General features: G+C 37.4%; 1 protein-coding gene across 2 annotated transcripts in view; it reads right to left on the bottom strand.

The window, feature by feature from the left end:
* The window catches only part of NDNF (neuron derived neurotrophic factor), a 131,674-nt gene that overhangs the window by 17,313 nt on the left and 87,656 nt on the right, over positions 1 to 26,705 (bottom strand). For both annotated transcript variants that reach the window (XM_044061537.1, XM_044061536.1), the window contains exons 2-3: positions 25,007 to 25,201; positions 9,166 to 9,290 (exon numbers count right to left, since the gene is read on the bottom strand). In XM_044061537.1, the coding sequence (XP_043917472.1) occupies positions 9,166 to 9,290; positions 25,007 to 25,200 (319 nt within the window). In that variant the 5' untranslated portion in view covers position 25,201. The remainder of the gene's footprint in view (positions 1 to 9,165; positions 9,291 to 25,006; positions 25,202 to 26,705) is intronic.

The following is a 26,705-nucleotide window of genomic DNA, read 5'->3' as shown; positions in this document are numbered from 1 at the left end:
ATGGACATCTACAATGAGCACTGATATAATGCCTTGTGAGTAAGACGGACAGGTACAATGGGCACTGATATAATGTCTAGTGCGTAAGATGGACAGCTACAATGGGCACTGATATAATGTCTAGTGAGTAAGATGGACAGCTACAATGGGCAGTGTAGACAGGTTGATCTAGAAACTGCTCTGAAGTGAGAAGTGACTTCACTTTATCTGGAACTACAGGAAAAAGATTCTCGGGTTTCAGCTTTTTAAATTGTGAGGTGACAGGAAATTCTTACAGGCTGGATCATGCCCTAAAGTACAAATTCTCTAGTGCCCAATGGTGGATTTATACAATAAAAAAGACCACTGGTATATAGATTGACTTGTCAGAGGGCACTGTGCTAAACCTCCATAATGAAGGAACAGGAAGCAACTGAACTGCTAGGGAACAGAGCGTTTGCATATCTGCCCTTATAACAACTGTATTTAAACACCAAAGATAAATTTAAGTGTGCCTGTAAGATTATTTATATGTAGCTTGATTATTAGGCTAAGATGAAGAATTTATTTAAAATATGGACTCCATAAAGGAGGCAATGTTTTTTAGTGCATGATAACCCAAAACAGTTTAGAGAAGTACACATGAGGGACTGGAGGTATCTCAATAGGTGGCCGAGAAGAAATTCCCTGAGCATCAGTTGCCCAAAGAACAAAACACCAAGGGAAACAACGCCAGTCACTGTTTTACTCATTGCTGCTGTGATTTCTGAGTGGGCACCAACAGTGATTTCTTTATTCTGGCAGATTTCTCCCTTACTTCAGTTGCTGCAAACATGGAGTTCATAGGTTTATAGGTATATAGTTGGTATATATAAGTTTGGGAGGTGGGTTGAAAGTCTTGGCTTTCCTGCAAAAGACGCTTGCAGTTTAATTTTTGTTGTCCTTTTCACTTTTGAACATCAGTTTCTTTGCACTGGTTCACCATCGTTTCAGCATCTGTAGATTCCACAGTGGAACCATCACTGGGAAATGATTACAGCGGCCTTGCAATGATAGGAAAGGCTACATAGAAAGATGCCCCCCAGAAAGGCTGTACAGGATTTATTGTATAGCACTTACTAATCATACCTCTTAACTGTCCAGACTTTCACAGAATTTACACATTTTTGTCCCATATTTCTGGTCTGTTCCTCATAAAAATAGTAGTTTTCTGGCAAATCAGTGAGGACTGATTTCAGTAAATAATGACTCATCTGACTTTATATTTTTTTTATAAAGTGCATGTTAACAAAAACCTTTTCTTCTAACAACTTTCTAAGTTTATAAGAGCAATAGTTAAACAATTCCCTATTTTTGGGCCTTTGTCCCCCCATTATTTCTGGCTTTGTCCAGATTATTTCTCCTAAGAGGTTGAGAAGTATGCTACTAATTAAATAGTAAAAATGTCATAAACAGAAATTTAGAAATATGCCAGTGTTTAATGACCATTTTCAGCTGCAGGAAACCTGTTCATCTAGGACTCCTAGACTGATCTGAACTTTGACTTTTTTTTAAGTAAAGAGGTTTTCCAAGACTCCCAATTTGTGTGTGTGTTTGTGTGTGTGTACCCATGTGTGTGAGTGCATCTGTGTGTGTGTGGGTATCCCTCTATATATTATATGGTGCAGTGGTTTTCCTTCACTGCTCTCTCTAATATAATCAGCAGTCTCTGGAGTGTTTTGCTTTAATATAAGAAAGTCATGAGATTGTCAAACTTCTGAAGTCTAAATTTGATTGCTAAGGAAGTTATTGTTTAGTTAGGTAGCCTCAGCTGACTGAGCCTTGGGGACACAGTAATTAATTAGATGGCCTTTAATATACATATGCAGCCAGTAGATTAAGAATGGACTTTTTCTTGTGTAGTCACATTCAAAGGCAAGACAAGCCACTGTGAGCATAAATATTTAGCTTCAATCCTTTCACACTTTTCAGTTGTTTCTGTATTGGTCATCTCCATTCCCCGATATAAAGTGACAGAGAAATGATGATGTTAACTTATTACTGTCTTATACTCACCAAGCAGAGGATATGAAAGATCCAGCAGAAGAGCTCGTTCTAAGGAACCAAAGTTTGCCAGAGTATTGAGTGGCTAAGTGGCTTGCTCAGAGTCACACAGTAGGTAAATGGAGGGTACGAGAATCAAACCATGGACGACAGGAAGCATTGCCTTTATCCTCTGAACTGTCAGCTGCTGCATTCCTTAAGTGCAAGATCTTTCCACACTGTTCGAAGGAGACCAGACATTTTCCGTACTCAATGTGGGCCATGCTTATCCAAAATGGATTTGGATGATCATTCCAAGATGCACTTGACTGTAAAAATGCCTAAAAATGTTTACATGCAACTCCTTAGCTTCTGCAGTGCTGTCTAATTATGTTACATTTCATAGAACTATTGATCCTTTATTACAAGAAGTGCAACATGTTGTGCTTTACGGCAATGTAACACACTTGTGTATAATGTGTGTATGTGTACAGTACCATTTCTGGTCTACAGAGACAAAGTCTGATTTAAAAGGCACATAAAAAATCAGATAACTGCAGCTTATGAAACCATTTACAACTAAATGCAGTAATGCAATGTAGGGGTTATGAAAGGGCCTAAAGCCAAGAATTAGGAACCTCATTCATGCAAGACCTGCCCTCATAAAGTCTGAGGGTCCTTTCAGTGTGAAGTGTATTCAGGTGCTACATTCCCATAAATCCCATATTGCAACACAAGGAGAACATTCAAAGTACACACAAAAGGCACCCCAGCTGAGAATCAGACTATAGAGCCACGTAGTATGGGGCAGGAATGCTAATTACAATACCATGGTGCTGTCCTTGTGCCAGTTTGTACTTGTAGCATTACTGCCAGTTCAGCAGTACAGTTCCTGAATCTCATGTTATGGATACTGCTGCATAGCAAAAGAAGACTTAAAGAAATTGTGCAATGGCATACTGTACAGGATAGCAGAATGCAAATGAGCATCCAGTGTGCTGCAACCAAATAACAGCCAGTTTATGAATGAAGTGATTGACACTGCTAGGACTGGCTGCACACAGTAACAGTTCAGTGTACAGTCAGGCAGTGTCACCATCTTCTGCTCTGCTTCATATTACATGCATCCTTTCCCTGGTGGGCAGTGCTTCAGGGAGACATCCCTCTGTCTCGGAGTGCAAACTTGGCACTTATGCAGTTTCTTCTGTTAGACTGTGAGCTGTAGTTCCTGTAGTACACAGTTTGATTCCCTCAGACCTCACTGGCCTACTGTGTGACTGTGAGAAAGTCACTTAACCAGACATTGCTCCTGGGTTACCCTTGAAATGAGACTGTGTGTCCATCAGGCCTACCAGGGTAACAAATGGTTATTATTATTATTATTATTATTATTATTATTATTATTACTGAGTTACACACTGATTTAACATGGGATTGGCGATGTTTTATAGTAATGTTTAGCTAAGTCTTACAAATGCAGCATGTGTCTGTATGTGAGTGTGTGTGTCTGTGAGTGTGTGTGTGTGTGTGTGTGTGTGTGTGTGTGTGTGTGTGTGTGTGTGTGTGTGTGTGTGTGTGTGTGTGTGTGTGTGTGTGAGCGCTTACACGTGCACATGTGAGATGATTCAGGCAGCTATCTGTAATACAGCATCCTTCATGAATCCAACCTCCTATGTCATTCTTTGTCAACTTAGCATCACACAAATGGCATTTCTAAACAAATAAGGACTCATTCTAAATATGTTTATATGATCAATAAAATGATACTTGAAATGCAACTGTCTGATGTACTCATTAAACTGATTCATTAGGGTGAATTCTTTGGCTGAAAATGAAAATATTTCCATGAGTTTTAGAAATAATAATGTAAATACAGCAGGCAGTGGTGACAATGCTAAACTACAGATCCCATTCTTATGAGAAGACTAGATACAGGATAACCACGTCACTTGGTAGCTGGTCATAGCAAATCATTTAAATTTAAATTTATATCTAAAATACAGGATTATAAATATCTGCATATTGCTATTCAAAACTTAGAGCAATTTCTGTATTTTATTTTCTATGCATTATTTTTTCTCATTTCCTTCTTCAATCACTCTACTCTCTCCAACAAACTTACAGCAAACTCTTATTACCTTCTACACAGAGTTGGTTTAAATTGACACCTTTCATTTTTCCTTACTTTTCCAGAGCATTGTGGCTATTCTAAAGTTTGTTTTTTTAATGTCCTGAACAACCACAGTATCTTTTTGCCATTTCTTTGAGCTTAAATTTTATTTGGGGGTTGGTTGACTCATAAACACAAGATGTGGTGTTTGATTTTCACCTTTGGTAGGGAAATTGGCTAGGCTTAGAATGGCCTCTTAAGATCTGTTAGCATAAGATCTGGAGTGAATCTGAACTAAATCCAAGGCATCCACTGTGTTCAACAAAAAACATTTTAAGCTTGCATTGCACTTTTTGAATTGTATGTTGCTTAATTGCTGTTTTATTATTGATGTTTTTACTGCTGTGAATGTTTTTTTTCTGCACTTGAATTTCTAATACTTCTGTATTTTATAGCACAGGCTAGATTCAGACTTGCTGAATTTAGGCTGTTTGGTATAACTTGAGCACCAAAACCAGCCATCCTACATTAAGAAGGCCCTCCTGCATGCTTGTGGTAGAAGTGTATAGCCCAGGATCCGTCTGAGTTGGGAATTGCTGGAAAAAAGGCACTGTTTTGGGCTTTCCTATTGGTTTCTTTGTGTTAAAACTGATTAACTTTGCTTGTGTTTAAGCCTCGCGTTTGTGCATAGCTGTGTATCACACTGCTGGGTTTAGCACTGCCGTGTATAGACGCAAACACTTAGCAACGCAATTTCCATTGATATCTGCTAGAGAACCCTCCTTAGCTCCACTGCCTCTCTGTGTGCAAAACAGTTGCCCATTTCTACTTAGTGAACAACTCAGTTATGCATTCTGAGGCACTGATGCAATCTTCCACCTTTAGCCCTCCACGAATAGCCACCTTTGTCAGTCTCACAACCAAACTCTGGTCCATCTAGCCCATCCCCACTAGTTACTTTCATATATACCTGCCATAATGGATGGACAGTCCCCCCCCCCATTTCTCCAGCCAACCTGATTGACATGGGCATTCTGAGACAATGTAGTACTTGCCTCATGTATACTGACAACCACTTGCTCCTAAAGTAAACAAACACAGAATGTGAGAAATGTAACTATACTATGAAATTCGAATAAGTCCTCTCACATAACAGTATACAAAACATACAACATGTTGTCAGCACACACAACTCCCCTTTCACACAAGATAAAGTCAAGATACATAAACCCACATACATGGAGGTACTCACTAAGAGCCTACCAAATGACAAGAGACCTGCCAAGTGCAAACAACATACACATACTGGTACACAAACAGAATCCACCACTATTTATTTATTTATAGCATTTGTTTACTGAGAAGGTCCATTGGGCTTAGGTGAGCACATTTTCAGTGGAGGCCCAGGGAGAAAAGCTCCACGTACAATTAGTTAACAGATACAAGTACTAATAAAAACCAGAGTTAACAGAAATTATACAGTAACAAGCTTGGACATACACATAACAAATATTATACAGTAACAAGCTTGGACATACACATAACAAATATTATACAGTAACAAGCTTGGACATACACATAACAAATATTATACAGTAACAAGCTTGGACATACACATAACAAATATTATACAGTAACAAGCTTGGACATACACATAACAAATATTATACAGTAACAAGCTTGGACATACACATAACAAATATTATACAGTAACAAGCTTGGACATACACTTAACAAGTCAGGTGCAAATTACAAATACCTACCGGAGCTAAGCAGTATTATACAATAATAAGCTTGGAGATGGTATGAGCAGAAGGTTCAGATCATATATACATACTACCCATTTACATTATGCAAGTAATTAGCATTGTTAAAGGACTTTATGCAAGAAAAAGTCAGTTCAGGGAATGAAGATTGCTGAGGGTATATACATGTGTGATGACAGTTTTTTAGATATTAACTGTTAGAGATTTGAGGGGTGAGAAAAGGAAGTTGTCAACACAGAGTGATGGCTCTGGTGGTTAGTAATGGAGGTAAGAGGTAGAGAAACAAAGTGAAAGATAACTTGGAGGGAAGAAATGGGTATGGCAAATGGGGTTTGGTTGTAGAGAGAGTTATGTATATTGTTACACATAATATACATATAAGTGTGTCAACAATTAAGCCCCTAAGGCAAAACACCTCAAAAGCTAATGTTCTGGTTCATAGGCGACTCAATAGTGAGACACACAGATGTCTCTCTCATCAGGCTGAGCAAGGAGAAGGTCACGGTCAGCTGCATGTCAGATGCCAGGATCCATCAAATCATGCATGCACTCAAGTCACTCAGCAACAAGTACATTATGACACTGTCATGGTACATGTTGGTGTGAATCACTTGAGACGTACCTATCTATATGAAGATACATGACCGAACTCTCAGTTTCTGTGTCCCAGGCAGGTATGTCCCTAGCCTTAAGCAGCATTCTACCTTCATCTAGGATGATGCCACAATACAGACAAAAATTGATTGACTTTAACAATTGGCTTAGCTTCTGGTGTCACTCCAGGGAGATCCAGTATCTGTCTGCCTGGGAAGACATGGTTGACAGTCCACTCTTCTTTGCTAGAGATGGCCTTCACCTGTCTCCTCAAGGCTTTTGGATTCTGGCAAAGATGCTTGCCTCTCCCATAGTGCCTTTTGTCGGCAATTTGCAAACAACAAAACTTCCGATGCAAAGAATCCACTAAAGGCAAACTCAAAGTCATGCTACTTAATGTCAAGAGTTTAAACAGTAAACTGCACTCCCTGGAAGCACTACTCACCATGCAGGATGTTGATGTTTGCGCAGTCACTGAGACCTGGTTCAAAGCCACTGACAGCACACTGGCCATACAAGGCTGCAATGCCTTTCACATGTTCAGATCCCAAAACGAGTGGGAAAGAACCAAAGTTGGAGGTGTATACAACTTCATTAAATCCAAATTCACCTCAAGACTGGTGAAACAGTATGACTGTCTTGAGCTACTCCAGGTTGAGTTAAGTATAAGTAAAATACCCTTCCACATCATCAGCTAGCTACAGGTGCCTCTACCATGAACCAGGAGAAGCACACCACCTACCTGGACTTGCTAGACTTGCTCAGTATACAGCCAAACACCTTGGGCATGGGAGATTTCAACTATCCTTCCATTGACTGGGCAACTTTCATGAGCACAAATATGATCGCTATGAGATTCCTGGACTTTGTTAATTCAAATGACCTGGAACAGCTGGTCTGCACCCCACAAGGGGCTCAAATGTCCTGGATCTAGTGGTCACCAACATGGGGGTGACTGAACTACTCCCTGTGTGTTGCCCTCCCTGATAAGGTCAGACCATAAATCTTTCTTGTTTGAAGTAAAGATCAAACCTGACACCTCCAACAGGAGTAAAAAAAAAATTAAACATTTCTTCAAAGCAAACTATTGCCTACTAAGTAGTTTCAAAGTTTCAAAGCCCCTGCCAACATAGACAACAATGACTCCTATGCAGAGGAATAGACAAATGACCTATACAGCCACTTAAACAAATGCATTGAATCGGCTGTACCAAACAGGAACAAAACAAAGTCTTCATGACAGCCTGTGACATTAACAGAATACGCTGGAGAGACAGCTATATATCCCAGTGATGGCTGCTCCTCTGGAAAAAGCTCCAACTCCATGTGAAACAGAGCTCCTCAATGACCCTATTCAAACCCAACCTTGACAACTGGATGGGTGACCATAAATTCACCCTGGGGGTGACCCCTATGTCCCTCATGGACAAGGGCAGTCAGTGCTGATGACAGAATCACTCTGCTAACAACAACCATCTATGGTCAATAAGGGTACTTGGGTTATTACATGGCTAGGCTTTTAAAGGCCTTGGGGCCATTAGACTAGTAACCTCCTATGAACCTATGAACCTATAACTCATTTGCCATAGTAAAAACAAAAAAAAAACAAAAACGCTGAGCCAAACCATCACAGCTGATGAAAAATAGAAGTAAGCACTTTTACGATCAACCTGATCGCTTCATCAGACTACAGTTGCATCAAACATCATATTATTTAAATACATAGTTAACCAATCAACTGTTCCATTCAATAAAACAATCAGGATAAAATCCCATTAATTAATCTTTGTGCAAAAAAAACCTAAATAAATAACAAGTCCTACTCTGCATGCAATGCACTCTATATAAATGATAAAATACTATACACAATGCAAAGTATTTCAAATAAGGTAATTTAACATAGAAACAATATAAAATAATAATAATAATAATAATAATAATAATAAAAGCATACTATGTCAAGGCATATGGTAGTTAAATATATATATATATATATATATATATATATATATATATATATATATATATATATATAAAACATTCTCATGTAAACAAATTATTAATGTCTAAGTGCTCATCCTTTAAGAAAGGGTTTCAGTGAAACTGTCTCATTGATCCCTGGGGGTTTGTCTGCATTGAATTGTAGGATCCACCTCTGTTTTGCTGCTTCTATTTTTCATTTGTATGTGAATAAAATAAATTTTACCTTCAGACGTGGTGGTTCAGCTCAGCGTTTTTTTGTTTTTACTTTTACAAGTTTTTAAGCTGTATGCCATATCTTTATCTGGTTATCCAGGTTGTTTTTTGTCTATAACTCATTTGCCATACATGCTTTTTCCATCACTTGATCACTGGGGCTTACAGAAGCAGGCATTTCAAAGATACATTAATCCTTTAATTATTCCAGGTTGATAGAATGTTCCGGTGATACTGAGAGTTATGGATTAAGGAGGTGCTAATGATGGAATGTTGTATGAGATGTACCTTTTAAAGTCTTTCTTTGCACAGTAGACAATGTTATCAGCTACATGTGCATTCTGTACTCAATCAGCTGTTAGCACTGGCTACGTTATTTGGATGTATACGGGCAGGAAACTTATTCCCACCAGTGCGCTATTAAATTACAGTAGGTAAAGCAGAATTATGGCAGATATTCCAGACTGGCATGCAGAACAGCAGTTTCTCTCCATTTACCTGAACCTTCTCCACTGGCATCCTCTGGAAGTTCCTGAAGGCTTAACCTCCACTCTAATGGAGCATCGCAGGGTGTTACAGTGACCGCTAGTGGTGTGTTGTCCTCTTCCACAACAAAATAATACCTATGGAAACAAGATTACAAACAAGTAACAATAATTTACTATAGTATTTTTCATATTATGTTCCATTTTTTTTTAAACATGACAGGATACGAAAGACAGCCATCGAGGTTAATATTTTCACAAAAGTCTTGGGGTGAACCTTATGCAAATTCTTGGACAATGTCTTCCCAGGTTTCACCCAAACATACTGTATGCATGTACCCTGCATAACATATGCTCATGGATTTTTAAGTAGCTTTCATTTTACTGCAAAAGCTACTGTCAAAACTAGATGTACTAGTTTCATTACAAAGCTGTCTAGCAAAGGTTATGAAAAACAGAGACAAAAGCCAAACCAGAGCAATATAATGATTACAACTTAATGTGTACAGTTACCTCATTACAAGACTTTCAAAATATCATACCGAAAAATCCTTTAACAGACCGAAACAGTGGCTATCCAATTCATCCTTACTAGTAAATGCAAACAAAACTAAACTAAACTAATTCTATTTATCCCCACCAAGTCATTAATATAAGTCCCACATCTCTCTCTAATAAATCCATACTGTACTGTCATAAAACAAGTGAACCACAATAAGCTACTTGGTATCATGATTGATCAAAACATGAAAATTGCCAACTATATTAAAAATAAAACAAACTAATCAATAACTAGGGAGCAAGACCATGCCTACCAGAAACAACACAACCTCTATATCATCCTGCTACATCCATCCCTACTGTATGCTGCCTGACTATAGTAAATATCCAGAATGTGCAACTAAACAAACTGAAATACTGCTAGTATAATGTTTCCAAACCTGTTGCAAACCTACTATAGAGCATACCACTGCCATGCTTTAAAGAGACTTAGTTGGTTAAACATTCAAAACAATCTATTCTGTTAACTCAAAGTAGTACACAGCAGTCTTTTCAGACCCAACAAATGTCCACTGCTCACTAAGTTGGTACAGAACTATAAAACAAGAACCTTGAGGCCAGTCAATAACAACAAGCCACATGACCAACGTATCATTTTGGAGACTCATTATACCCTGTAGGGATTACAAAACTCTGGAATGCCATCTCAGCTGAAATGTACATGGCCTAATTCCCAAAAGTATATAAAAATTAAAACAGCATCTCATCCATAAAGTAATTGGCCACTAATTAACTGAAAGTGCAGTAGTTACTACATTTGGTCACATGCTGTATGGTACTCAGCTATTCTTCCCCATCACATTTGTCCACGTAGCCAGTGCACTCTTGTGTACCATTTCTTTACCACATCTCCCACAATAACCCTTTCTTTCTTTTCCATTTACCAACTCTACCCTTCTTCCAGTTTACTTTTTCTACTCATCAGCCACCTTCACAGGCATTAAAGTGCATCAAGTTCTTGATCTCCTTCCTTCGCGTGTAGGATACTGTTCACCTTTTATATATAAATTTAATTGCATATCCCGAGTGTATACCCTGCTTCTCAAAATATAAATCAACTCTTTAGTGAATATAATATATGTTTTATCTTTAATTCTTTGATAATTTAGCCTGATCATGTTACAGATATGTGCATATTCTTTTCATTACACCTTTTGTAAGCATGCATCAAGTTTTGCATTTACTGTTTATATGCTGAGCTTTTCTCCATGGGACTCCGAAAAAGGCCATTTCTTAGCCCACCCCATCTATAATAATCAATCAATAAATAAATATAAATAAATTAAAGGAAAGGTTTTGTAATTTATTTTGACAAGAAACAGAGTTGATTTGCTTCCTCTTCAAATTGACTTCCTCTTGAAATCGACATTCTTCTCCTCTTGGGAGCATATATTAACTACTTTACTTAATTTTTGAGGGGAGTATAGTGCTTTTGTCATACATAGCCCTATTTAGCCAGAGTGATAATGCTGAAAGCATACAAACTTCAGAACACTTAGATATAAACATGCATGAAATAATAAAAGATGAACTTAAGATAGGTTTCTGTTCATGCACTTAACTTTTAATCTTTTAAAAAACTGTGAACATTTTATGGTGAATACACAAAATAATGATAACGAGTTTATGAATGGACATCTGTCCAAAACAAATGTTTCACATATACAAGTCTCTCTCCCCTCCCCTGGGCTGGAGGCTACTTACTAATCACTTCCAATGGTACCATTACTTAGAGAAAATAAAAACAAGTACTTGATTTTCTCCTTTAATTGTCAACTTTAAAAGCCAAGTCATCAATGAACAACTTTGTGGCTTACAAAAGCAGGTAGTACAATTAGAGTCCAGTTATTTTATTTATTTTATGTACCAGTGGTAACAGTGTTGCAAAGTTCATTTGGCTGTATCATCATGTCCCTTACTAAGTCTGTATCACAGTATGAATTTACAGATATAATTACATGTCATTTTAATCAAATAAGGCATTTTAGGTGCTACATGACACAATTTAAGTGTATAATCATTATAAAAGAAAAAAATGATGTTTTTTACTTTGTTCAAAATGGAATTTCACTGACTTTTAGTTAAACATAGTTGGGTGTGATTCAACAACTTATGATATGAGAAGGCATCATGACCACAGCCAGAACTCTTTATTAGTATAATTATAGCCTCTGTACATTATTCATGCTACTGATGTTATGTAACTGCTTAAATGTTTTAATTAATAACATGCTCTGTCAACAGAATGCTAATTAGTTAAATGAACAAGTAATGCCCTCCCTCATTCGCAGACATACTCATTCGCTCATTCACAGACAAAGATGGGAATTAAACTCTTGATTTTCCAGCTTTTGGTTCTGTGAACACGTCTTGTGTTTTAAATGCAATGTCATACCCAGCTGTGGTATTAAAGACTAATGTGTCTCATTATTCCTGTTTTCTCATCATGAAGGTCAAACGCCTGAAATTGTAGCCTGTCTTGGTTGTCCATCAGTACAAGTGATGAGCTCTTTACTTCATGATCTGGGCTTAATTAAGTCTGCACACAGGGATGCATGTCAAAAATGGCTGTGGAGCAATAGACAAGGACAGTAACATTTTGTATTTTTATTACTAGTGGTAATGACAGATTGTTGTGAGACTGCACTACAGCATCGAGATTATCATTTGACTTGTAAAATCACGTCAACTGTTTAACACTACTGACTCTGACTAAGTGGCATACTGTATCCTCCATTTACAAATACTAATGTCTCTGACTAGTTGCTACACAGAATTCTACTAATACAAATGACTCTGACTAGTTGCTATGCTGTACTCTACCAATAGTACTGATTCTGACTACTTGTTATGCAGAAGACTCATTTATTACACTATTGACTCTGACTAGCTGTTATGCTGTACTCAAATTTACTAATACTAATGACTCTGACTAGTTGTTATGCAGTACTCTACTAATACTACTGACTCTGACTAGCTGTTATGCAGTACTTTCATTTAGTAATACTACTGACTCTGACTAGTTGTTATGCAGTACTCTGTTTACTAATACTGACTATGATTAGTTATGCAGTATTCTACTAAAACTATTGTCTCTGACTAGTTGCTACGCAGTACTCTCATTTACTAGTAGTATTGACACTGACTTGTGACATGGTACTCAATTTACTAATAGTAGTGACTATGATTAGTTGTTATGCAGTACTCTAATAATACTACTAACTATGACTATTTTTATGCAGTACTCCACAAATACTACTGACTCTGTCTAGGTGTTATGCAGTACTCTATTTACTAATACTACTGACTATGACTAGTTGTTATGCAATACTCTATTTACTGATACTACTAACTATGACTGGTTGTTATACAGTGCTCTACTAATGCTACTAACTATGACTAGTTTTATGAGTACTGTACTAATACTACTGACTCTGGCTAGCTGCTATGCAGTAATCTCATTTATTAATACTGTGATGCCCATGCACTGGTCCAGTAATCAAGGAGCCTCAATCCTTACCACTAGCACCAGTGAGGGGGGTGCACATTGGGAAGGATAACCAGTACACATACAGTAAAGTACAATTTCCCTAAAGAGCACACAGAGATTACAGTCAGTCTGGGGCTATTTCCTCTGTTTCTCTCTAGATCCCCAATAAAATTCCCCACTACCACAGCTATAGGGTTCAGATCTCAGCCGAGTAGTCAAGCCAAAACCTCCAGTACCCTCTCTGTCTAACCAGTGCTTCGTGTCCCTGCCCAAGTTGCTGACACACACACACTTTGAGATTTGGTTTATATACAAACACACAGACACTCCTGGAGAAGGCTGGCATAGGTTCTCCAGCTATGCCCCCTCCTGCCAGGCTATAAGGTAGTAATCACTGCCACCAACTACTCTTATCAGCTACTAATAAGGCCTTTCCCAAAGGGTGACCAATTTCACAGTGTAATATTACTGCTATCCAAATAGCAAGTGTGCTGAACAGCAAGACTATTGGAGTGGCTTGGACAGTATCACCAAATACATGCAATGTACTCTAAGAGCTTAAATTATCTCTACACAAAACAGCTACAGTTGAAAGGTTTACAAATATTTAATAGTAAATAATAAAAACACAAGACAAATCTCATCAATTCAGCAGAGTGCTAATCAAGAGTTCAGAGATCACAGAAAACTTTAAAACAATGCTGTAGGATACTTTGACATACATGTAGAAAACAGCTATGCTTATCTGGCTATATTTCTAACTCTAACAGAAATACTAAAGTCTAAGATCCTACATAGGAAAGCAAGTGCTGGTGAGCTGATGTTCTTCAGACAAAATCCAAAATGCTCTCCTTTCTTTCTGTCTTTAAATTGATAACACAGTACTACTGAGTCATTTCAGATTACATCATTTTTAACAGTTCTGATTTAGTTTCTCAGGCTAATAGAACTTAAAATTTACATTTCTTTTTGTAATCTGCACCTTCAGGATGCCACAGCAATAAAATACATTTTACATGTAAAAGATGGTAATTAACTCTTGTCCTAAGAATTCCTTAGTCCAGACATCCTGTCTCCCAGCTTGAGATCAAAAGTCCTAAAATGCTTGACTTATCAGCTTTATTCCAGCAGGGTGCACTGTGGTTACATTTCTGAAGCTCAGAACATAACACAATTTTCTTACATTTGTTACACAAGCCTGTGGAGCCTATTAATATTTACAATGACATAGAATTATTTACAAAATCATAACTAGCTAGGCTGGCAGCCTTCACAAATATTATTGACTTTGATTAGTAATTTTGTGATACTCTATTTACTACTAATAATGACTCTGACTAGTTGTTATACAGTACTCTAATTTACTAATGCTATTGACTCTGACTAGTTGTTATGCAATACTCTGCTAATGCTACTGACTATGTCTAATTGTTATGCAGTACTGTCATTTGGTAATACTACTGACTCTGACTAGTTGTTATGTGGTACTCTGTTTACTAACATTAATGAATCTAATTAGTCATTATGCAGTATTCTGATAATACTACTGACCCTGACTGGTTGTTATGTAGTACTCTCATTTACTAATACTACTGACTCTGGCTAGTTGTTATGTGGCACACTATTTACTAGTAGTACTGAATATGACTAGTTGTTGTGCAGTAGTATAATAATACCATTGACTGACTAGTTGTTATGCAGTACTCTGCATTGAGATAAACTGTTTTTCTACCAGTAGCTTAATTCTGCAATTCCCATTCCTCACATACATTACTTTTTTTATCAAATAAATAAGCAGCAAGGCTCTTTTAGAATTTATTAGTCTAAATGGTGTCATAAGGTATTTTTATTTCAAAGCGGCATAGCCGATGCAACTGTTTCATAGTACTGCACTTTTGCTGAGGTAGCATGAATGCTCAGTAAGAATAACAAATTAAGGGGTCTGGACAATGAAGCTGCAGAGGTTTGCTCTACATCAATTACATCTGAGTTTTTGCTAATTTTCCATGACTTCATTGTGTATGGATTTGTGTTTTAGGGAGGTTTCATTGTTTAGCAGGTTGTGATTCATGATTCATGATTTCTGACTTGTGAAGTCACAGATGTACCAAACAGATAATACTAAAGTTAACAGCTTGTATTCTTTTCTTGCATACTTCATCCCTTATTTTATTTAACTACTGGCTTTTGATTGGCTTTAAAATGTTGTGAACTAGTACATTTTCCTTTTATTTCAAATTATTTCTCTTGACTTAAATTCTGTAACAGATTGTGTCACACAAATAACAAATAGGAGTAGCCTTACAATTAATCTACTAAACAGTTTCTTCTCTCTTTTGTCATAAGTTCAGCATACAGTTTGTTTATTTTGAGTTAGTTTTCTTGAGAAAGGTATTTTTAGATGATATCATTTCTTATTAAGTTTGCATAAAACTTTTACTTGAAAGTCTCTACAAGAACTATTATATTGCTTATTTCTTAATTAGTTAGTTTTATTTTTATATATTTTATTTATTTTAGGCATAAACTTCTGTGGTAGTTTAATACAGCCAGCCAATAAACTATTAACTTATTCAAATAGTACATCTTTCCGCTTCAGTTCTACCTTCAGAAGTTGTACTTTGATTTCAGGTGCTGACCTTGCATGTGTCATCATTAAATACATTACTATATCATTATCTTTTATTTTATTCTGGTAACTACTATTATAGAGGTCCAGGGGAAACCCAAGACCCAGCTCTACGTGTAAGAGACTTAGTCCCATGTAAGCCTGTTTTATAGGTAGGTCTTACACTGGAATAAGTCACTTACACTGAGAGCAAGTCTTGGAATCTGGCCCTCAGGGTATGCTAGAGAGATTATGTCTACTGTGGTTGGCAGATAAATGCTTATCAGTCAACTAGGACAAGCTGAAGCCTGAGCCTGAGATCTGTCCTGTTGTGTTTGTTTCCACTGTGACCATCATTACTGAAGAAGCTCTCAAACTTTTACAGCCAGGAGACTTAATTGGGCTACTCTCTCTTTACACCAGTATTTTTATTTGTTGGTGGTCTGCTGAAGCAACTGGCTCTATGGAACAGAGGGATATGGCCCTAATTGTGACCTGGATGACCTGTCCAGTCACGTTAGGAGCCAAGCATAGGGGGAGATGAATGAGGAGGGTACGGATGGGTGCTGAGGATGTGCTAATGGTATGATTCTTAATAGAGACCAAGCTTTGTTGATGGGGGTAGCAGTTGTCAGAGTATTAAAGTGGGATCAATGAGGAGGACCTCACTGCAAAGATCTGATATGCCTTCTCCCAGTATGTCTACTGCATGTCCCACCAGATAATATAGCCCAGCATAAAGCAGAAAGCCACACTGTTAGTTACAGTAAGACAGACCCACACCTGTCCCTGTTCCACTCAATGGAATGTGACAGCTTGCACCCACTCTTAGCCTATGGGCTTCCTCTGAGTGTGATCCTCCAAATTTGGGTTACACTAATGGGTTGTTACATGCACTGGGACTTCTGAGGTTGGGAAACATAAGGTAACTGACCATAGGTGGTCTTAAAGTCAGCAGCAACAGGGGTGGAGAGAATACAAGGATTGCTCTCTAGCACTGTTATCCTGCTATCTTACTGCTAACCAACATTTCTTATTATGGGAAAGGATAAACATTTTGAAATTCATTGAAAGCTATTTATTATTACTAGATACAAGTGCTGCCTTTTATATAAAAATACAAATATTTTTTCATGATTTATAGCAGTTAGCTACCAGATTATTTTTCAGCAATGTCTTTGACACCCAGATTTTTTTTTTATTTACTCATGGTCATAATAGAGATATCACTCACATTACTATTATAACAGGGTAACAATCTTACCTAATGTCTTTCTGGATAGTAAGATTTTTTTTTCAAATTGCATTATTTGATATGGTTGGATGTTGTGTAGATTTTTTTTTTTACCTGTAAGAAATTAGCTACTGTTTTACTAAGTACGGACATGCCTTTGTAAAGAGTAAAGAATTTTCACTATCCTGTAACATTATTTTATTTTATAGTAAGATTCTGTAACAAACAAAAAAATATTTCTTTATACTAGGAAAGTTTGATACAATTTTATTAGACCTCCTGCATTAGTACATGTTGAGATAAGGAGATTGTGTTTTGTGAAATGATTTGTGGATTTAAGAACACAAATAATTCAGCATTGTTTTTGTGAGATACTATGTCTTTTGCAGGGCCGCACTGCACCTATTTGCTTATCACAGTCTCTCACCCCTGTAAATGGAAGAGAAGGTGGGATAACACAAGGGATATAAAGACTCTCAGTACCTTAGTAAATCTGATACCTGTACTGTTACCTCATAGGGTATATGCCACTAGTTAGAGAAAATCTGTCTGGGAAAAGGGACGCATAAGGTAAGCTAATCCAAAATGCAATGATTTACTGTTACAGTGACCTCTCATTGAAGATCTGTTGTTATGATAAGTGCTGTATGTACAAGTACACTTTCTGTCTGACATATAAATAGGAAGCCTGTATAGGGATGGGACTGCTATGGTCTACACTACTACGCAGTGCATCACAAGATTATTATAAAAGTGTAAGTTGGAAAGTCTTGGCACATTACAAATGGTTAAATCCCTGTTTGTTGCACAATGATCCTGACTGAATATCACCCAGTGGATGCATGAGTAGTTTTGTTCATATGTGTGTGTGTGTGTGTGTGTGTGTGTGTGTGTGTGTGTGTGTGTGTGTGTGTGTGTGTTGGTAACTCTTATGTATATCACTCCTACCAGCTGCAGCAGTCAAATAGCTGTAGGACAAGACCACAGAGAAGACACTCATCACTAAGGAAAACATGTATGACTCTGCTATGTCATCACTAGGCAGAAACATAAGGCATTAATGATGCCTGCCTCTTAGTTATTGTTTTTATTCCAGGTGAGTAAATGTTAGTAATGTTTGTTTTTTGGGAAGTTGTATATTTACAATAAGGTTTCATATTATACAATGCCTGTGGTTGTTTTAATCTATTATTCTTTAGAGTATTTATCTGATTATTGCAGATTGTAAATAATTACCCTCTCCAAAACAGCTGCTTTGGGTCGTTAATTTAGCTATGAGAAAAGTTATAGTGAGCCATCCCTAGAATGAACTACGGTCAGAACAAAAGCAGAGTGCACGGCCTAACTAAGACAGTCTTCATGGATACTTTGTTGAGGTGGAAATAATTCTTAAAGAAGTAACATAAGCATTCAATGTTTCAGAAAAGGGATGTGCTGTGGCTGCCATAGCAATAACATTAGGCATTCGTTTAGTTGCTGCACAAGTCTTTTGATAAAATCAGAAGCACAACTGGCTGAGGTTCTCACTAATTAAGAAATCAGTTGATTAGCACTGACTGCTCTACAGTGCTCAGCTTCTTTAGGAAGTTTTCTAGAGCTCCTTAAAGCAATGAAATCAAAATCCAAGGCTCTACTCAGTGCTGAAGCTGCAATGCAGTTCAAATAGAGAGACATGCTGTGGTACGTGTTGTGCTTTTGAATTGACATGATGTGATGATCTACCCATTCTGTATTCTCCTGATGAGACCTAGAGTAACATATAACGGAATTGTCACTGTGTGGTACTTTCTTGAAGTTTCACTGCTAAACATTAAATGCATTAGGTATCTGTTTGGGAAAAGTTATCCTATGATAATACATTTGTCAAGAATGTCGGGATGAAATAATCACACCATAACACCCTCTCTCTTTATCTCTTTCTGATTTCACTGTTTTTTCTAGTTTTTGCGCTGTACTTTACACCATATCCACTCCAGGAATGCATACATCTGATAGATTCATATCTAGGCTGATTAAAATCAGGCTACTTGTTTATGAACGGTTTGGTCAAGTTTTGTTGTTCTAATCTCACCTATTGGGATATTTTATTTAAATGAAATACCATGTTGTTGAATGTTGTTTTGAATGAAATGTCTGATAGTTGAATCCCATTGCTGTAATGCTAGCATAAGTCAACAACATTAGAGGTTTCATCTGGGGAAGTATTGATGTTTTGGTTCTGATTACTATTAATGCTACAGTTAGAACTGGGTTACGTACAGAATTATGATTAGGTAAGGTTTAAAGCTAGTTTAGGTGTAAGGCTAGGTTTAAGTTATGATGTATGTTGTATAGTGTATCTTGTATGATAGATATGGGAGAGGTTGTCTATGTTAAGAAATACTGAGGATAATTTTGTGAATTGCAGAACTACATGCCTTTTGAATTACTATGTATTTTGTAGAAATGGTTTTCAATTATTTTTTATTTTTGGTATTTGAACTCACTTAGGTTGCTGTCAATAACTTAGTTTTCAAAGTTATGATTTAAACTTTAAATGATTAGATGAAACAACAGCAAAATCTCCATTTGGGAAGAAAAGCAGAACTAACAAACTGGAAAAAGACATCAGTGATTGGTAATTGTAAAAAAAAACATATATAGCAGAAGTACTTTCAACACCTTTTTATTATATAAACTATATTGTCTAGTGCATAAAAAAATGGAAAATATTGCATTTTTGGGGTACTTTTTGCAGAAATGCTTCCATTAAACATTTGCATTTAAAACATGAAAATCAATTATATTTTGCCTGTTTTTAAACTAGAAAAGAACTTGTACAGTTATTTTTTTCCCTTAATTTGCTTTTTAGCCTTCTCAGAGATTCTCTTTGCTTTCTTACTGTTATATTTAGGGTACTTGTTATCCTTTGTGTACTGGGTGTAAGGGGAACAAAGTATTGAAACTTGCCAGTGTACACTAATACACATACAAACGCATGCATACACATTTGCTCAAACACACACACTTAAGTGTACACCTCTCAGTGATGTTTTAAATTCAAAAGAAGCTCTACTACAGTGATTTTGGACAAAAATGCTAATTAAAAATTAACAGTGTGCTTGCCTCAGGAACTGCCTCCAATAAGGTATTTTATGTATCCAGTCAATTGCTTGGTTGTGTAAATTAGAATAGCTGCTCTAGGCCACTTGCGGTATTGAATATAGCCAAAAGGCCATGATCATCCATTTTGGCAGAGCTAAGAGATGGAGAGTTTAGTAGTCAGGTAGTATTAGGGGCTGTTTGTGAGTACATGTGAGGGGCTGCAAGTGTGAGTTTAAGAGAGAGAGTGTATGTGTGTGTGTGTGTGTGTGTGTGTGTGTGTGTGTGTGTGTGTGTGTGTGTGTGTGTGTGTGTGTGTGTGTTTTGGGATGGCCATCATACATCTACACACCCCTAAACTATAGAGTAGAGCCTGTGACATTGGGTTGGAGGGACCACTCTCCACCACAGATGCCTTTTGTTATGGATCAGGGGATCACTAGCATAAGGGATTACTTTGCATAAGTTGCCAGGCAGACAATTGAACACAACATGTGTCAGGGAGGCAGGAAACACTACACACCAAGGAATAACTGTGGCATCATCTTCCTTAGACTAAAAATGTGATGTTGATTGGGTTGAGGAATTACTAGCCACTAGAGATAACTTAGAATAAATGGTTTAGGGGAACACTAGACACCAGGGAGAAAGCTTTTGCATTTTGTGCCTTAACAGCACTTAAATATAACGGGGGTGGGGCTACCATTAGACACCAGGGAGAACTAAGATGTGGATTGAGGGAACACTGCATAACATTATTACTCTCTATGTGGCATGTCTTAAAGGCATGTGTATAAAAATATAAAAAATGTGCTGCAGGAAACACTAGACATAAGGAGTAGTATTAAGAAGCATGCCTTAAAAGGCACTGAAAGAGATTCCAATCCTATATCCACCCCACCTCTTTCAGAAGATATAAATCCTCTGCACCACCACTAGACACCAGGGATATCATATATAAAATAAATACATGAGGAAAAACCAAACGACATCAAGCACAAGTAAGGGGGAGCAGCTGGTATAATGGTTAAGGCCTTTAGTTTCCATGCACAAGGTACAAGTTTAGATCCTGACCTCTACCCAATACCTGTATGGAGTCTGCTTGTTCTCCCTGTGTCTCTGTGGGTTCCTCTCACCTCTTATTAAAAAAAAACAAAACAAAAACAAAAACATGCTGAGTATTTTCATCTCAAACGCACCCAAGAATGCATTTCTGAGCAGCAGTACAGACTCTAGATGATGCCCTATGGGGGAAGACTTATATAGATCAACTGTTTTGGGCATCCACTATGGTGCACAGTATTCTCAAGATAATAGAACATGGATCACAAACTGCATGCCATGACAGGGCTAGCCACCGGAGTCTAAAAATATGGATCAAGGTAATTCATGGGCATTTGCTGATGATAAGTGGGTTTGGGGATCCAGCCTACTGCAACCTACACCAAAGACCAATGCTAATGATGTGCTAATGATGGGAAGTATGTATGTGCCCCCATTGTCTAGTGTGTGCTTGTCATAAAATACAATAGCCATGGGTCAATAAGCTACTGGCTGGCCAGTGTCAAATTGGCCGACCTGGATTACCTAGGATAGGTCTGTTGAGCAAAAGCTGTACCCATTACCAGTCAACCTGCCAAACATGAACTAAGAATTGCTACAATCAATGTAGGTTCACTGACAGGATGAATCATGAGGAGGCTGGACATCCTGTGTATCCAGGAAAACTAGATGGAAGGGCAGTGCAGCAAAGCCACTTGACTTGGTATCCAGAATCTACTACTCAGGAAGGGGACAGGCCAGAAATGGTGTGGAATTGGGGTGAGGGAGAGGCTTCAGAAGGCAGTCTTAAAGTACAACTTCAAAAGCTGTACACAGATATACAAATTAGGCCTTACCAATTGTTTGTACAGCAGTGCAATAGTTCACTGTTTTACCTTTTATCTATGTTTGTATGCATCCAGAAATTATCTTTGCTTTTTCTAGCACTTTCTCTCATATTCAGATCACTACTAAATCATACAGTGTTATTTTACCACTCACATTTCTGTATCTGTATTTTGTAATGATTCCCCATCTCTTCGTTTTTTGTTTTCCAAGAAATGCTTTAACTCTGTTGAATTTACACAGTTGTATATTTCACCATTTCACTGTTTTTGTTTTTTTTTCATTTCTTCTAGTATTTTGTGTTTTGTGTTGCTCCCTTAATGGTGTATTTCTCTGAAACATATGTGAAAGGCAAGGGTGTAACAGGACATACACCAGTAAACATATTTACAGGATCCACTGGAAGGCATTTGTGGAAGCTGAAAGCAAGTTTTGGAGCGGCTGACGTCAGTGGAATCTGGCCTAATCAGCTTCCATAGTATGAGACCAGTGCTGCTTTAGGTATTACCAATGTTTAGAACTGCAGTAAACACTGGGTTAGTAAAATCACAAAGGTGTGCAGAGACCAAGTCATGTTGTAGTAGGACAGTGGTAAAATACCCATGCAGAGATACCAACACCCTGAAAAAACAATACTAGTCCTTAAACAAATATTGTTGCTTTCCACTTTGCTCATTACACTAGCATGACTAATTATACGAAGTGAATTATCCTTCCAAATATATAGCTAATATAGACATTCAAAGAGTCTCTGCTTAAAGTAGAATTTGCCATGACAATTCTTTCTTAAAGTGGGCTACATGTGGCTTGTGTGTAAAGCTAAACTGAAGAGTACGTCAAGTCAGAGGCAATTTACAATAGACTCTAAATGCCCAGAAAGGAAAATGATGGTGGAAAACAAAAGATGAAAAATAAACTACCCAGTGCAAAGTTGGCAGAGAAACTGAAAATGTAAACATTAAGTCAGAAACGAAAAGGTCAAATATATTTCTCGACTATTTTTGAGGGAGACAGTATTCAAAGATTTAAAGCAGCGGTAGCGTTGTTGCCTTACAGCAAGAGGTTCTCCCATTCGATTCTTGGCTGGAGTGCAGGGAGTGCCTTCTGTGTGGAGTTTGCATGTCCTCCCCGCGGTTGGATGGGCGTTCAAAAGACATGCGTAAATGGGCGTACCTTCGTTGAAGGTTGGAGGTCGAGCTGGCACCTCAGCATTCGTGAAAATCTACTGCCAATCATTAGCAGATGGGAGTTCCGCTGTGGCGACCCCTAACCAGGAAAAAGCCAAAAGAAAACAATAACAACATGTGCACACCCCCCCACACATACACACACAGACATGCACACAAAAGTAGTCATTTGCCACAAAAAGAGAGGGAGAGAATGTTTATGAGTAGAATAAGCAGACTATGTAGGTTACAAAAATAAGTACAGTCCAATGTGAACATATGACAACCAAGGCTATACGAAAAGTTATTAGTAACATTAGATGTCAAAACATTATTTAGAGTTATTCCCAATGACTATGGGGTCTGAGCAGTCAGCTCATTTCTGACTGATCACACAGAGTAATCAGCAACACAAATTATCAGAGGTATAAAGAACGCATTATTTTTTATAAAAGATTTGTTGATGATGTGTTTCTTTTATGGAAAGGTGATATACGTGAGTTCCATACTTTTATAGTTTATATAAACAATAGCAAAGATTTTTTAAAGTTTAACATCAAAACGTCTACCTCTAATATAAAATTTTTGGATGTATTAGTTTCTAAAGATTTGAATGGTACTTCTAATACTGAGATTTATAAGAAACCATGCTGGAAGAATAACAAGTTGCATTGGTCTAGCATGCATCCTAGTTATGTTTTTAGGAATTCTATGAATGGACAATTTTTAAGGGTTTTCAGATTGCATACTGATATATGCACAATGGACCAAACTTTTGATTTGTTAAGTAATGAGTTTATAGAAAGGGGTTACAAGGAGCAAGAGGTGCGGCAAGTAATATTACATGCCACAGAACTTAGAGATACAGTAGGGCAACCATTATTTTCTGAGAATGGTGGAAAAAGAAATATCAGTAAAGAGTCAAAAGGGAAGATGAGGTTAGCCCTTACATATTCCAGTAATATTGGGATGGTATGCAATATTATTAAATTTAACTGGTCTGACCTATTGGCAGATGACAAAATTAAGATTATCATCTGACCCTCTCCAGAGTTTTCTTTTAAGAACACTCCTTCCTTGAAAGAAAAAATTATGTTATATGAGAGAAAGGAAAATTAGTACAACATCAGATAGGGTAGGGACATTTCTCTCTTGTTCATGTTATTTGGCTACATGCAAAAAAGTCCTAGTTTTATGTAAGAATGGCAGGTAGGAGGCTAAAAGATAGGGTATTAGAGCATTTAGGAGACATAAGAAGGGATGTGCCCACCAATGCTTTGAATAAGCATATTAAGCAGAAAGAAGGACACACATTTCAGTTAATGGTATTACGCACTTTTAATGTGAGTCCCAGGGGAGGGAGCATTCAGAATAAGATAGAAAAAGAGGAACTGCACTGGATTAAAAATCTACAGGCAGACAAAGGATTTGGCTTCAATAAAAGTGTACCTTTAAAACCCCTTCTGATAACACAGAGACTGATTCATTGATTGTTTGCAACTGGAATTGTTTTAATTGGTTAATTAGGTGCCTAGATCTGTATTTAAGAGTGTTTGTTAATTGTATATTTTATGGTCTGATGAAGTTTTGTACCAAAGCAATTACCTGAAGTCTTGGAATAAATGAATACTTTTCTTCTAGCCTTGGTTGTCATATTTTCAGCTTGGAGTGTACTTAACTATTTGTGGAGATTGGCAAATTTTGGTAGGGCATTTATTTTTATCTAGATTACAAAAATAACTAATGTAACTTGGAAGACAAAAACAAGGTATGCAAGCACTGGACTGAACAGTATTGAACAGCATTTGTTTTATGGCATGTTAGTACCTTTTAGGATTATCCCGGAATAGGTAGCCCCCGATCTCCGCCCCATCAGGAATTACTGAAGAATCATGGAAGAGTGATTTGTCCTCTAGCTGCATCTGGAAAAGTTCTTCATCTCGAGTTGGTAGCTTCTGTGCTTTCACAAATACTGACAATGCCAACAGCATTGTTACTGCCGAAGGAAGAAACGTCATCATTCTGTTGGGGAAAAAAAGGATCAAATAACAGCATTCATGCTACAAGATATCGAACAAGTATGCAAACCATTGCATTTAACATTAGCTGCTACACATTAATGACTTGATGGCTTGAGAACTGATTCACAGTTTGCATAACCCAAAGCACAGTGATACCAATCATTTGGTCCCTTTCTGCTGAGGATTTTTGAGCTCTCTTAATAAAGTCTTCTACTTGTCAAACATATATTGTGGCTCTAGTATAACAATTTCAAACCTGTTTACAAGAGCTATTCACAAAGTAGATCTATGATCACATCTTCATGTTCATAATGTGTACTTGCCAAAATCAAAACCGGAGTCCCCAAACCACAAAATGTTAAAAATGAGAATTCTTAAAAATATTTAAATAAGTACAGCTCTCCCCCTCTTCTGTTCTTCTTTGTGTGCAGCTCTAGCTCATACCCAGTCTAGTAGCAGCCAGTCCTGCTTTGTAGTAACCAATTCATTATTTTCTTCTGCAGTGCTGCTCTGTCAAGTCATTTCAAGTAAAATACCACACTGGGTCCCTCTTTTGGGCAACAAAAATATTAATATGCAGTGCAAAACACTGCTCATGAGAACATTTTAATAGTTTGTCTGTAAATTCTAGACTGTAGAGCACTAAGGACCAGTCCAAGGTGCAAATACACTTGATTCAAAGCATCATCCATCTACCTCGCATTAGTCATTCTCCACCTTTTACATCCCACAGAGCCATTAGCTCTGAGAAAGACAAATGAAAAACACATTAAAAAGACCAGGCACCCAAAAAATGTAAAGTTAAAAATAACTTCCCCAAAAAAGTAGCAAAAGACCACAAATCTCAGTTGTCAATCAAAGTGGATTTTTCTGCTTTTAATGTTTTCAGCAGAAGGAGTGAAACTCCTTTCATGATTAATCACTTCCCTGAATTATCTTTTTTGCCGCTGACCACATGATATAGTGAATCTACTCAAACCGAATTAACTATTTTAAGCTATTTGTCATACTAGTGCATCCATCAATGAACAGTTATCAGTGATACATGATGGGGAGAATGTGTCTGTACACTTCCCCAGAACAGAGCTCTGCAATAGAGTTACAGCAAATGTTATCCATTTTATCTAATAAGGATAGGGGTCAGAAGTCATAGACAAGTTAGGTAGTACTTTAAAAGCATGCCAAATGTTGCCTACCACTACAATAGTAAGGAAAGCATCATCGGTAATGCAGTATCATGCACGTGTTATACTAAGGGAATCAGCATCAGTAATGCAGCACCGTGTTATACTAAAGAAATCAGCATCAGTAATGCAGCATCATGCACGTGTTATACTAAGGGAAGCAGCATCAGTAATGCAGCACCATGCACGTGTTATACTAAGGGAAGCAGCATCAGTAATGCAGCACCATGCATATGTTATACTAAGGGGATCAGCATCAATAATGCAGCACCATGCACGTGTTATACTTAGGGAAGCAGAACCGGTAATGCAACACCATGC

The sequence above is a fragment of the Protopterus annectens genome, chromosome 2.part0 (assembly GCF_019279795.1).
Source record: "Protopterus annectens isolate FY-2018-M chromosome 2.part0, PAN1.0, whole genome shotgun sequence".
Lineage (NCBI taxonomy): Eukaryota > Metazoa > Chordata > Ceratodontiformes > Protopteridae > Protopterus > Protopterus annectens.
Note: the sequence above shows the minus strand (reverse complement) of the source record. Positions and strands in the feature narration are given on the sequence as shown.